We start from the raw sequence: 15,194 nt of genomic DNA, 5'->3' as shown, positions 1-15,194 counted from the left end.
GCACGCTCTTTCATTGTTACTCCCTTGGAATAGGGTTTTTTTTTTAAAAAAAAAACCCTACCCAGAGGATAAAATAAGGTGCTGAAGCTGACCAGACTAAGGAAGAGAGAGAAAAGGGGAGGGAAAGAAAGCGTGAGAAGGAGGGAAGGAGGGAGAAATAGAGGGAGAGGGAGAGAAAAAAGTGAGGGAGGAAGAGAGAAAGAGGGGAGGGAAAGAAAGAGAGGAAGAGAAAGAGAAAAGAGAGGAAGAGGGAAAGAGAAATAGAAAGGGAGGAAGAGAGATAGAAACAGAAATACATTTTTGTTGCTCCATATAGACCAAATTTTTAATCAAGAACCTTCCCCCTGCCCCACCGTCAATTGTGTCCCTCTTTACCAATGTTAAAATCTGGTCACTTTACTCTAGCCAGATGCATATCTTGTAAGCAGATTCTTTTCCCTATTTTCCTCCCCAAAAACTAATGTGCGTTTATACTCTGGTGCATCTTATGCTCCAAACATTACGCTATTTGTTAGCTATTGCAGTGCAGCCTAAGATTATCCTGCATTTGATTTCAGTAGAACTGCTATCAGTAGTCTGCATTGGCTGCCGATCAATTTCCGGTCACAATTCATTCAAAGTGTTGGTTATGACCTTTAAAGCCCTTCATGGCATCGGACCAGAATATCTCCGAGACCGCCTTCTGCCGCACGAATCCCAGCGACCGATGAGGTCCCACAGAGTGGGCCTTCTCCGGGTCCCGTCAACTAAACAATGTCGGTTGGCGGGCCCCAGGGGAAGAGCCTTCTCTGTGGCGGCCCCGGCCCTCTGGAACCAACTCCCCCCGGAGATTAGAACTGCCCCTACTCTCCCTGCTTTCCGTAAAGCTCTTAAAACCCACCTTTGTCGTCAGGCATGGGGGAACTGAAACACCTCCCCCGGCCACGTACAATTTATGTATGGTATGTTTGTGTGTGTGCTTGTTAATATAGTGGGGTTCTTTTTAAAACTATTTTAAATACTTAAATTTATTGAATTTATTTGGATTTGTACGATTGTTTATATTTTTTGTTGTGAGCCGCCCCGAGTTCGCGGAGAGGGGCGGCATACAAATCTAAATAATAAATAAAATAAATAAATAAATAAATGAAAAATTTTGGATGCAAGGAAGATAAATTCTTGAACTAATTCAATTTGTTGATTTTAAATATCTCATGTCCATCTGTAGCTATTGTCATTTTTATTTTCCTGATTTCTCTAATTTTTTAGGGGAATTACAGTGTGCATATTTAAGATAAGATTGATTATAGGTAGTCCTTAAGATACCTGTCACTTAATGGGCAAAGTTACAACAGAACTCCCCCCCCCCAAAAAAAATACACACAAACAGGCTGCACCACCTCTATAGCCATTCATTCTGTTGCCATCCCACTTTGCTAGGAGCCCGCAGTGCCTGGATCCATCTCCATATCTCTTGGAAGCAGTCACTATTTTCAGAGCTCTGACTATTCCTTGCAGAAATGGCAGCTGTTTTAGATCTTTCTGCCCTAATCATTTGGCTGTCAGGAGACTGCAAATTCTAGCTGCTGTTGAGTTTTAGGCAGAGCTGTCAAACTCCCGGCCCATGGCCCCGATGTGTCACGCGCTGGTTTAGCGAAGGGGATAAAAAGTCTCTCAACACATCATGTAATGCCCATGTGATGTGAGTTTGACACCCCAGGTTTTAGGGAAACTAGCCACCTGCATGGAAGGATGGGAGCTTGCTCTGCTCAGAAGACTGCAAATTACTCCTGGCTTTTGCTAGATTTGGTGGAAAATAACCATTTGGATGCAAAGAGGACAGCTTCTCCAAACCTTTCCATTTCTTACCCTCAGGAAATCCACATTTCTTCAATAGAACTAAACAAAAGTTGGGAGGGACAGACTTGTTCTCAGTCTTCGTCTGGGTCTTGATCCCTTTCAACCACTTAATTTTCTAAAGTTATCGCATGCCTGGAAAGTGCATGACAAAATCTGTAAGTTACTTACCTTGATGAGTGACTGCCAGGCCGAACAACAGAGGAAAGGAAGGAAGGAAGCGAAGAAAATGTTTCTGCAGGTCGCTTGAGTTTTGAGAAGTTGAAGAAAAAGTTCACATCAGAAGACAAGGCAACCAATGCACAACACATGCAGCAAACAACTAGGCTGTGACTGAAGTAGGGTCCTTAGAAATCTTTTTGCTTCTGACTTCCTTTAGGACCCAGCTTCTACCACATCCATTAGTTCTTTAGGGCTGAAATTTTCTTTCAGCTCCTCAATGTAAAGTATGCCTCATTCTGTGTGACTTTAGAAAAGGTCCAGAGCCTGTGAAAGAGGCACCCCATTCTTACACTGCCTCTGAAAATTATGGAACAAAAAGCTCATTTTGAGAAGTTATCAGGGGTTGGTATACACTGTGTGTCACCTTTGATGATGTTAACTTCCTGCAGAGATCAAAGAACTAGTCAAGAAAGAGACACATCTAATGTATCATTTTATACGATGAAAGTGAAGAAGTCTTAATATAAAGATATATCAGGATTCTGCATATATTCTGCCAATCTTTGCCTATTATAGATCTTTGAGCCACAACTTAGGTTACCTAACAGGAATATCTATGTAAATATTGATGATGTAAATCAGGAGTGACAAACTCAAATTGTCATGGTAATATCACGTGACGTATCAGGATTTCCCTCTACGTCGCTAAACCCAGTGTGCGCATGGCCAGCACATGACACACAGGTCAGAAATATGGCAGCTCTCATATAAATTATGAACCCAAGCAGAAAGTAGCCTCTTCCCCTTGTGAGAGAGATCAAAGCAAAAATATTACTTGTTTTTCATTTTTAAAATTACGGCACAGTTGTGTTGCTAAAAGTTATTTCCAGATTTTGGAACTGGCAATTTTAGTTGCACAAAGAACCAGAGATTTGGCAATCATACCCACCATGAAAATTTTAGCCAATTTTTAATGAGTCACGTGCCAAGAACTGTAATGCTAAACCAAAATTTGATAGTTTGTCCTGTAATTGTTTCAAGCAGGCACTTTGCAATTTCCCCCCGAATATTATGTACTATTTGAAAACACAAGTACTGTAGTAGTTGAATTATGATTGTGATATGTCATTATCAGTTGATTGACAATTAAGGTTTCAGTTGTATACATTAATTAGATAAGAAAGAGTGTAATTATTTTAAATAAATTACAACTTTGTTTTCCAGCTCTGCTAAGAATGTGTCATTTTGTAGATTTGCAGTATTAAGGGAAAAATACAGACTGTGCAAAAGGAGTATCAACTTATGAAATGGAAATAACTACAACACAAAAATTGTGGCCATGATAAAAAGCAATTCTGTAGGTTCTCTGATTTGGCATCTGACAATATTCACCATTTAAGTGAATTTTTTTTTAAAAAAATCTTCAAGTATCTGTGAATGAAATTAAAACTATTGTGTCTTAAGTTAGTTAGTTAAAAGCTAACTATTTAATTACTTAATCCTCTTTAGGTTTCTTTGTTACAGTTGGTAAGAGAAATACATCAAAACATCATGTTTAGACTCATTAACACTTTTTTGGAGGTTGGGGGAAGCAGCCAGTATATTTTCAACCTTGTTCTTTCAATGCCAATAGAAATTCATTGATTTTACTTTTATTTATTTGTATCCTACCTTTATTAGTTTTGCAAATAATTCAGGACTGGGAGCATAACCAATGTATCTTTCTATTTTTCCCACAACCACCCCATGAGGTTAGTTGGGCCAAGAATGATTGGCCCAAAATTACCAACCTCACTTTCACTAAAGTGAGCTAGAACTCATACTCTCCTGCTTTCTTAATCAGACATTGGAGATATTCTCTCTTTAAAATGCTGGCGTTCCCAGAGCGAATAATTGTAGAATCCTTCCAGTTCTAGGAAAACTGCTTTGCTCCAGATCTCTTCTAAATCATAATTTGCTTTTGTATTCTCAGATATAATTACTAGGGAGATAAAAGCAACTTGCCAAAATTAATAAAGGATTGCTAGGTGTTCTGCCTGAAAAGCTTGATAATAGATTTTAAAATTTCCATTATTTTGCGCTCAGTAATTGTTCAATGAAACCTTATTTTTATGGCTATCTGAGATATTTCTGCCTGAAATGATCTGTAAATTCATTTTTATGTTTTTGTAAACCTGAATTTGAAATATTCTGAATTTTTTTGCAAAAGTACATACACACATCTCTTTCTGCTTTGGCTTTCTGTACCAGGCACGATTCACCCAATGCTTCAATCTACTTCGAAGCAAAGTCCAAGGTTGACCAGCTCTTTGCCCCATTTTTATTTGTTCAATAATTCTCAACAATCTGTATGGACAGTGGAAGCCACTGATCAGTGATCCCCATTAATTCATTTACTGCGTTATTTTTAAAATATTTTAATTTAAAACAAGCATGCTCAGCTGTTGGGTCACATTCTCTCAGAATAAATAAATTCATAAAATGAAATTAGTATAACACACCACACACTTTCTCTGTCAACATGTAACGCCCTGGGTTTATTTTGTGAGAGTTCTATCACAATTCCAGGTGGGATTAAAAATCTTAAGGATAATGTACGCCATCAGAGTGGGCATTCAGGCTGGTACTGACAAAGCACTAGTAGTAGAGTCCTATGAATCATTCTCTTCACAGAAGAGAACAAATATTTCCAAAGAAAGGCATCCGAGAGTTGTGGTTCTGGTCTTTCAGCCTTTTGGAGAATATTAAATAAAAAGGGTGGGGGTGGGGGAAGGAAAGCTGGCTGTTTTCAGAAATTGGAATGATGAGACATGTACAGCAATTACTGCCTTCTTTTCCCTTTTAGCTTCTTTTTTCAAAAAAGAACAAGAATGAAGTCTTTAATAACAATTACACAATAAAAAAATATAATTTGTGAATGGCAAGACAACATAAAACTCCAGTTGTAAGGACTCCATTTGCATACTTGATTTGACACCACTATTTTGGTGCATAAGAAAATGGGACAACAGAAGGGGCTATATGAAGAGCAGCAACATAACTTTAGTGCTTTAAGTACCAGAAACAGCACACGTGCTTGTGAGCTAGTCAGTTGAATAGAATCCATGAGGCTTCATTTGTAGCTTGTTACTTGTCTTATGATTTTAAAACAGGAAGATCATATTCTGTAGCACATTCCCCATTTTTAAACTGATGCCTTTAAAAAAAAATTCTGCATGTATGTCACCATTTTCACATGATACACAAAAACTCAAGGACCCAGAGGGGGAACCAAGTTATGTTAATACCATTTACAAAATACCAGGGAGTCCACAGCTACCTAACACATTTACTACAGCACAGGAACCAATGAAGGTACAGTGTACAAAAACTGTAAACACAGCACAATAAATAGATAAAACAGCAGGTTCCTCACCATGCACATGATGTCATGACACTTCATCTTTATACAATCTCACTTCTTACACTCTTACTTTGTTGCAATTCTCCCTCCCCCCATCCCAAGTGCAAAGCATCACAAATGAACAGTTCTGTATTCAAGTAACATATATACAAGGGCATTACAAATATGCAGTACTGTACAGATAATTGCTGTTGTCTTAATTTACAGGTATTGATTTTTTTTTCCTTATTAACAATAAGAATAGAAAAACCAAAGCATGAGAGATGTGCATTGCTGTCAAGTCCCCACAGCTGCCATGGAATTACAGTATACTGCATTCCATCATCCCTTGCATTCAAATTGCTACTGATGCATAGCACCTAAACAAGTTCCCGAAGTCTGAAGTTTCATTACTACAGAAACTACGTCACTTCCATTGCTACTGTATTGTCTGCTATATTGTTCAGTGCTGACTTTTCTGTTTCATGGTTTTCCCTGAAAAATAAAAGCAGAAAGAACACATTGGTTGAGTACCTAAATTGGAAAAAGCCACACTTAAAAACATGATAAAAATGCTTATTTTCCATCCTTGGAACATCAGTGTGGTGTAATAAGGCATTTCTTTCCAATTTCAAATCTGTGTTGTTTTATGGAAAAATAAACCATTTACACTTCAAACTGATCTACTACTAATCTAAAATAAGTATTTAATAACCAATTAATTTTTTTAGATGGTCCACAGATGAAACTAGAATATTGTGCAAAGGTTCATTATTTCACCTTTCAGTTAAAAGGTGAAACTTAATATATGAGAGATATGCATAACATGCAAGGCAAGATAGTTCAAGCTGTGATTTGTCATAAATGTGATAATTATGGGGTATAGCTCATAAAAACCCCAAATCCACTATCTCAGAAAATTAGAATATTACATGTTTGCTGGCTAATCAAGGATAGTAATCCCATGGTCATTGAAGCAGCTTTTGGTGTTTTGGGCAGTGTGGGGATGTGCCAAGCCCTGCTGGAAAATTAAAGTCACTATCCCCATAAAGCTTGTATGCAGATGGAAGCATGGAGTGCTCCAAAATCTTCTCCTAGACGGCTGTCTGGACCCTGGACTTAATGAAGCACAGTGGACCAACACCAGCAGATAACATGGCTCCCCAAATCAACACAGACTGTGGAACTTTACAATGGACCTCAAACATCTTGCAATGCGTATCTCTCTATTCTTCCTCCATACACTGGGTCCTTGGTTTCCAAATGAGATGCAAACGTTTCCATTGGGGCAGTAATTATTGGAAAAGGGGTCCAAACGAAGTATTAAGTATATATGCATGCTTATACTTTTCAGAGGTCAGATATTCTTCTATGTACAATCCTTGTTTTATTGATCGCATGTAATATTCCAATTTTCTGATATGGTGGATTTAGGGTTTTCATGAGCTGTACCCCATAATCATCACAATTATGACAAATCACGGCTTGGACTATCTTGCCTTGCGTGTTATCAATATTTCTCATATATTAAGTCTCACCTTTTAAGATGCATTACTGAAATAAATTAATGTTTGCACTACAGTGTTCCCTCAATTTTCGCGGGTTCGAACTTCGCGGAAAGTCTATACCACGGTTTTTCAAAAATATTAATTAAAAAATACTTTGCGGGTTTTTCCCCTATACCACGGTTTTTCCCACCCGATGACGTCATATGTCATCGCCAAACTTTCGTCTGCCTTTAATAAATTTTTTTTTAAATAAACTTTAATAAATAAACATGATGAGTAATAATCTGAATGGTTGCTAAGAGAATGGAAAATTACAATTTAGGGGTTTAAAGTGTAAAGGGAAGGCTTGTGATACTGTTCATAGCCAAAAATAGTGTATTTACTTCCGCATCTGTACTTCGCGGAAATTCAACTTTTGCGGGGGGTCTTGGAACGCATCCCCCGCGAAAAGCAAGGGAACACTGTATATTATAATTTTTTGAGTTTCACCTGTATTCAACATGTTCATAAACCTCCAAGAAAAGTACACTACCTGCAGTTTTAATGTACTCAGGATTGGGTATAAGTAAATTAATTCAATGTCATCTCCTCTAATCTCCCAATGGGGCAATAATGACAAAATCAATAAAAAGATAAATGTAGGATTCTTTGAGTGAATCTTGAATCTCTCTCGAAGAAATCAATAGAGAAATCTGGAATTTTTCATTTGAGTTCCTATCTACTGCCCCGGCTAAAGTTGGTATCCGCAGCACCCCCTGTTCTCATTTTTCTGCAAAACCACCAACATGTCATGTAGTTTGGTCTGAGAAAACAGCCAAGTCTCTTTGCAGCTTTTCCAACAAGTTAATGATTACAGCACACTGGCTTTAATGTTGCGGAAAAAAATTGGTGGGTGGGTGGGACAGACAGACAATAAGCGTTAATTTGACCATATATATTATTATTTTCAGAGCTTGAACACATCAACTTTAATGTTGCAAATATTACTGTATAAACATTTCCAACTTGGAGGTATGATTATATTTGGGATACCCAAATCAACAAGGATAGAAAAATTAAAGAGATCAAAAACAAAAAGTGAGATTTTTATAACCCTTTACAATAAATGTTTAGTACATACAAATTTTACTAAATGAAAGCAATGAAAGTTAGGGAGCTGTGAATTAATAAGACTTTCTTAGGGGTTTATTGTTCCGCAGCACCAAAAAGGCCCTTTTTCTTTTGAAAATGAAATTTTACAGAAGTAGTCTGTCCCACTTTTGATATAAACGTATCACAAATAATTCAATATATTCTAATTATAGAACTTCCATTTTCACTAAGACTTTAATGCAGAAATTAGAGACAGTTTGAAAGAACTTTCTACTGATACTACTTTGTTTAGACACCCAAAAACATCTTTCTTTTTTTACTTTAAGAATTCAAAAGGACAAAGTATTTACCTTGATATTGTGTCCACAGAGGATGAGGCTGGCACCTTGGGCACCTGACAGTTTGCTGCAGCCAGCTTTAAGGCAGATGACGGAATGGCACTTAGAGTCCTAGGTATGTGCCGTGCATTGAGCGTATTAATAGAGTGTGCAGTGCCAACAGATGAGGGTACAGTTAATCTAATGTTGTTCCCAAACAGAACCTGAGTTGTTGCAGAATTGGCAGCAGTTACTTGGTGACTCAGTGCACTGTGGGAACCTGAAGTCTGTGTTATACTTGAAGGCTGTAACAAGGCTGAACCTGCTGTTGATGAGCTTGTATGTACAAGTGCTGTAGGTGTAGTATTACTGAAGTGTAAGCCCTTATATACTCCTGTGAAATAAGAAAAAATAGCAGCCCAATGAAAATAATGTCATTGATTTAACACTCTCTCTCACACTTTCTCCACCCACATACAGTTATACTTTTTTGATACTACTATCATTACTTCTTACCTGAGGCTTGAAGGATGCCATTCACTCCAATTCCAAGCACCACATCATCCTTCATTTTTAATCCCATGAGTTGTTCTGATGTAATCAAGGCTGAAGCAGCAAACTGAGCACTGACAGAATCCAATGTCTTGGAATTAAAACCCTTTTAAAGAAGAAAAAAAATAACACTACAATAATTTACTTACTTACTTACTTACTTACTTACTTGATTTGTATGCCGCCCCTCTCCGAAGACTCGGGGCGGCTCACAACACAAAACACGGTACAAATCCAATAGTTAAAAACAATTTAAAACCCTTAATGTAAAAAACAACCATAAATCTCATACAAACCATACGTAAAGCGGAAACGGCCCGGGGGAATCAATTTCCCCATGCCTGATGAGAGGTGGATTTTAAGGAGTTTACAAAAGGCAAGGAGGGTGGGGGCAATCCTAACCTCTGGGGGGAGTTGGTTCCAGAGGGTCGGGGCCGCCACAGAGAAGGCTCTTCCCCTGGGTCCCGCCAGACGACATGCTCTAATCCATAGTAAGTTAATTACTAATGAGAGGTAAAAAGCTTTATTTCTGAAAACACTGAAGAGTTTAATATATTTGATGCCATTCAAATATATTCAAATTTGTCATAAAATGGAAAAGTCACCAGTTTCGTTAAGAGTAAATATGGACTGCATTTTTAAAATTCAAAAGTACTTTATGGTATATAGCCGGGGTGTCAAACTTATGTTGTCATGGGATGTATCAGGATTTCCCACCCTTCCTTAAACCGGACATGGGTGTGGCCACTGCATGACACATCTGGCTCTTGGGCTATGAGTTTGACACCCTGGTATATAGTATAGTATGTATGGGAAGAAACAGTTCACAATCCAAATCCACAATGGCACGCACTAAGGATCTGTTTAAAAAACTACTTTCATTTTTTCCCCAGCAAATACTTGATTACTGGCATGGGTAAGTATACACACAATCATAAAATTAATTATTGGTATTTTCTGATTAAATTAAAAGGTTATTTTCACTGGAATTTTAAACTATAGCATTTTCTAATTTTAAAATATTTGTATAAATCAAGAAATTCAACCAATTGATATTATTTCGTGATTAGCTACTCTAACCCATAGTAAGTTAATTACTAATGAGAGGTAAAAAGCTTTATTTCTGAAAACACTGAAGAGTTTAATATATTTGATGCCATTCACAATAAGTAGGGATTGATCTGTAAATTTATTGGAGGATAGAAGGGCAAACAAGTGTATACAATGTAAATTAATGTGTTACCCAGAATTCTTTAGAATATATGTACAGTGGTATCCCTCAAGACTGGCCAGCGGTAATGCAAGTTCTGTTCTTTTGGAATACGCATTCAATAGTGCAATGTTGTTGACATCAACCAGACAAATAAGAGCCTCGGTGGTGTAGTGATTAGAGTGCAGTACTGCAAGCTACTTCTGCTGATCACCAGCTTTGGCAGATCGAATTTCAGTAGACTCAAGGTTGACTCAATCTTCCATCCTTCCAAGGTCGATAAAATGAGGACCCAGATTACTGGGGGCAATGTGCTTATTCTCTGTAAACTGCTTAGAGAGGGCTGTAAAACACTGTGAAGCAGTGTATAAGTTTAAATGCTATTGCTATTGTTAATTTGTGTTTTCCTCTACTGCATATTTACAACGCTGAATCACCTCTTTTTCTGTTACAAGGAGCAACAGTAGTGCCATCTATGCTCACCTGTAGCATCACTTCTAAACACTAATGTGTGGCTAAGATGAAGATTCAGGCGAAAGCCATTTTTCTATTGATTAGTTGCAAGATGTTGTGGTAAAAGTTGAGAATTAGAGATGACCCCTGATGGAAAAAATGAGGAATAAATCATAATACAGGCAATTCCCTCACCTGTGAAGCGTTAGAAGAATTACTATTTGCTTGCTGTTGATGAATTTGTGCAAGCTGCTGCTTCTGCATTAGTGCCAGTTGTTGTTGATGATGCTGGTATTGTTCGGCTGTAAATGCTGAACAAAATATAAAATGAGAAAATACTTATCAAAATATGTACACCTAATATCTGCATCCCCCCAGGTCTTAATCATAGTACATTTATTTAGTATTCCAGTTCTTGTGGGCTCTCATACTAACTGCATTTCTAAAATAAAGGTTGACTGTAAACCACGCAGGATTAAACATTTGAATCGTTGTTATATAATGTAAATTGCCATAAATACATGAAATATATTTATATTTAAGGGCAGACTAGATGAGGTCTTTTTCTGCCGTCAATCTTCTATGTTTCTATATTCTGATCATCATAGTAGCAGAACATCTGATACTCAGTTTCTAAATTTTGATAATACTGATATTCAACTGAGAATTTATGTATATGTAAATACATGTGTCAGAATATAAATAGTGACTTTGATAATATGGAGGCACATGCTTATGAGGAGCTGGTTGGATTCTTTAAATACGTTTGTGAAGATTTAAAAAAGTGCTTTCTGAAACTTGTAGATGGAAAAAATATCTGGATTACAATGAATATTCGGAAATTACAACAGTAGGAAATGAAAATTGAAAGAGTGAAGAACAAGAAGACAACAAAGAGGAGAAGAAATCTGAAGAGAAAAAACAGATTGATGAGTACACTGGGATTTACAGCGACAAAAAGGAAAAAAGCATTGAGAATGAAGGACAGACTGATGACTATATTGGGACTTATAATGATTATAGTAACAAAAAAAGCAAGGGGAGAATATTAGAATATTAGTATCAGAGGAAACAATTTAAAAATGAGAGGGCAGGGAGAAGAGATTAAGAGGAATTGAAAGTAGATCTATACAAATAATATACTTAAAAGGGAGAAAAGGAGTTTGGGGAAAAAGAAGTTGTTGGATGAGGAAGGGAAACATTAAAAGAATGGCACAGTTGAAAAATCAAAAGGAAATGGATGGTATTTTTTTAAATTTTAGAATTATATTATAAACATGATAATATTGTGTATATTTTCTATTTTAGAATTATCATATTTAATCGTGATAATATTGTGTATAACTTTTGAATATAATCAGTATAATTATTTAATTAAAAGGTTTTTCTTATAGGTTAACAATTTTATAATAGATTGGTATATGATTGCACTAAATTAAATTTAGAATCAATTGAATTAAATATTTGTACTGACAGAGATAAAACAAAGAATAAGAAAAAAATGAAAGCAGGTCAACTGTTGGAAGAATAGTTTGAATAATTCTTCTCTATATAGGATATATTTGATGTTTGTTTGCATAATTTATAAACTTGACATACTGAATGGATTTAGATAATTATTGATGTTATTGGAGTGATATAAGATTTTAAAATAAATAAATAATACTACTACAATGTCTTTATATAAAATTATATAATTAATACATTGGATTTTTCACGGTGGGGAACTTAGTTATTAACTAATGAATGAAGTGTAATGATAAGACTTGTATTGGTTGAAATATAGAGAATGAGTTAAAACAGAAAGAATTTGGGTAAGGAAGTTTGAAGGGAGATATGAAAGAGATAAAAGAATTAGAAATCTAGAGCACTTAGAAATGATAGCTAAAAAGCATTAGATTAATAACACATACCCAGAATAAAGAGTTGCATGTACTGAAATGATTTTATAAAAACAATGGTTTTAGAAGAGGCACTGATAGTTTTAAAATGTATGGGAATATGTTATAGGTATGTTCAATATGAGATGAATCAGGATGAGAATCACTCAAGGAAAGGTAAAGAGGGAGAAAGAAAGGTAGAAAGGTGAAGGGAGAAAAAGTGGAGGGGAGTAGGAAAGGGGAGAGAAGGAGCAAGGTAGAAGGAGGAGATAGAGACAGAGAAAGGCAAGTGTAAAGAAATGAAGAAAAACAGACTGATGGACAGATGTAAAATAGGATATGGATTTATAGTTGATTAAATAAAAATGTGTAATTGTATGTGTTACTGATAGGTACTGATATATATGTGCATATGCATGTGTATATGTTGCACGTGTTGCAGAACATAAGAACGCATTAAGAAAAGAAGAAAAAACTTCCTCCTTTTTCCAACACTTCAAAACTATAGGACATGAAATTGATTTTGACAGAACTAAATTTCCAAAACTGAACACTACAACAAAAGAATAATCATGGAAGCCATTGAAATAGAAAAACAAACGTATCCCAGCCATAGAAACTGAAACCAGACCCAGAACAACACAGGGCACTACCACCAATCACCTCCACCAGACCCAAATGCACACCCACCCCACAGACCAAATACAACCACCACCCAGAAGCCAAACTACAGCAGTGCCCCCAACTGTTCCAGCCTCCTCTGGTTTGCACACAAAGCAAACTGACAAACACCATAAATACATGACCACAAACTCGCAGCCAAACCAAAATTGTCACAGACCAGACACACGTTACAAAACAGCTAAGTAGTCTGTAAGCTCCAACTACTCAGGATATCACCCCCAATCCACAAGCATCAACTAATCAGCATAAATCAATTACATCAATGACCCCAGGTGTTACCCCACTGACTCATCAGGAAGTTTCAATACAGCTTGCAGCTGCTAAGCTAGCACTCCACACCCACCCACCAGTATTTATAGAGGGAAGGCAGCTCAGGGCTCGCTGTGTTCGCCTTAGCACAAGGACAAAAGCACCAGCCTGAAGATGACAAGCGGGACCTCGTTGAAACTTTGCCAGATATACACACACACACACACATTGTGGAGGAAAAATAAAAATATCAAATATAAATGGTGACATTGTAATAATTCAACTTCCCTCAATTAACCCAACTAGGGGAAAAATCCAGTAAGAATGTTGATTATGCTGATTTACAAGGGGATGAAGAAAGACTATATTATATTATTTATTTTCTATGGAGAGTTCTAAAAATATAAAATAGAGAAGTTTCATTGCAATTTTTGTTTTTTTATTTATTATTTATTTATTATTTAGATTTGTATCCCGCCCCTCTCCGCAGACTCGGGGCGGCTCACAGCATAACACAACAATTTATAACAAATCTAAATATAATTTAAAATATTTAAAAGAACCCCATTTTGCTAACAAACACAGACTCAAACATACCATACATAAATTGTACATGCCCGGGGGAGGTGTTTCAGTTCCCCCATGCCTGACGACAAAGGTGGGTTTTAAGGAGTTTACGGAAGGCAGGGAGAGTAGGGGCAGTTCTAATCTCTGGAGGGAGTTGGTTCCAGAGGGTCGGGGCCGCCACAGAGAAGGCTCTTCCCCTGGGGCCCGCCAACCGACATTGTTTAGTTGACGGGACCCGGAGAAGGCCCACTCTATGGGACCTAATCGGTCGCTGGGATTCGTGCGGCAGAAGGCGGTCTCGGAGATATTCTGGTCCAGTGCCATGAAGGGCTTTAAAGGTCATAACCAACACTTTGAATTGTGACCGGAAATTGATCGGCAGTCAATGCAGGCTGCGAAGTGATGGTGAAACATGGGCATACCTAGGTAAGCCCATGACCGCTCTCGCAGCTGCATTCTGCACGATCTGAAGTTTCCGAACACTTTTCAAAGGTAGCCACATGTAGAGATCATTCCAGTAGTCGAATCTCGAGGTGATGAGGGCATGAGGGACTGTGAGCAATGAGTCCCGGTCCAGATAGGGCCGCAACTGGTGCACCAGGCGAACCTGGGCAAATGCCCCCCTCGCCACAGCTGAAAGATGGTTCTCTAATGTGAGCTGTGGATCGAGGAGGACGCCCAAGTTACGGACCCTCTCCGAGGGGGTCAATGATTCCCCCCCCAGGGTAATGGAGATGGGATTGTCCTTGGGAGGCAAAACCCACAGCCACTCCGTCTTATCCGGGTTGAGTTTGAGTCTGTTGTTTCACTGCATCTAAATGAAAATCTCCCTAATGCCAACTTTTAAAGTGAATTTAGACAAGATAATAAATTATAAACTTTGTTTCTTGAACAAAATGGCAAGTTTTCCAAAATCAATTCAATTTGTTTTAAATACAGGAAATTTGAGACTTTATTTCATCAGATATTATTTAAACTGACAGAAAATTAAAACTTAGCGTCTACTAATTCCATGCGCAAAACAGATACATGCCAAGTTTCAAAAACAGATTACTTATGTATCATTTTGTCGTGTAAAAAAGATGGTTCAGGAAGAATTATTGGTATACCATACACTTTTGATTAATGTAGCCTTTATAACTTCAATCCCAAACTAATCTTCATAAAACTTTTGCCTATCTAGGGGTCTCTGTATTCCGGTGTAGAAAAGTTTCAGAGTTTTTGAATTTTATTTCCCTTCTCTCAACCTAGATATCAAGGAATGATGGCCTTTAGGCTTTAAACTGTAGCAAAAATGTTTAA

General features: G+C 37.3%; 1 protein-coding gene across 5 annotated transcripts in view; it reads right to left on the bottom strand.

Moving 5' to 3' along the window:
* Positions 1-4,402: 4,402 nt before the first annotated feature.
* The window catches only part of EPC1 (enhancer of polycomb homolog 1), an 89,679-nt gene continuing 78,887 nt past the window's right edge, over positions 4,403-15,194 (bottom strand). For all 5 annotated transcript variants that reach the window (XM_070728746.1, XM_070728748.1, XM_070728745.1 and 2 more), the window contains 4 exons: positions 10,708-10,823; positions 8,814-8,955; positions 8,331-8,691; positions 4,403-5,875 (listed from right to left, as the gene is read on the bottom strand). In XM_070728746.1, the coding sequence (XP_070584847.1) occupies positions 5,803-5,875; positions 8,331-8,691; positions 8,814-8,955; positions 10,708-10,823 (692 nt within the window). In that variant the 3' untranslated portion in view covers positions 4,403-5,802. The remainder of the gene's footprint in view (positions 5,876-8,330; positions 8,692-8,813; positions 8,956-10,707; positions 10,824-15,194) is intronic.

This window comes from Erythrolamprus reginae, chromosome Z (genome assembly GCF_031021105.1).
Source record: "Erythrolamprus reginae isolate rEryReg1 chromosome Z, rEryReg1.hap1, whole genome shotgun sequence".
NCBI classification, from domain to species: Eukaryota; Metazoa; Chordata; class Lepidosauria; order Squamata; family Dipsadidae; genus Erythrolamprus; species Erythrolamprus reginae.
This window is presented reverse-complemented; position numbering and strand designations above follow the sequence as displayed.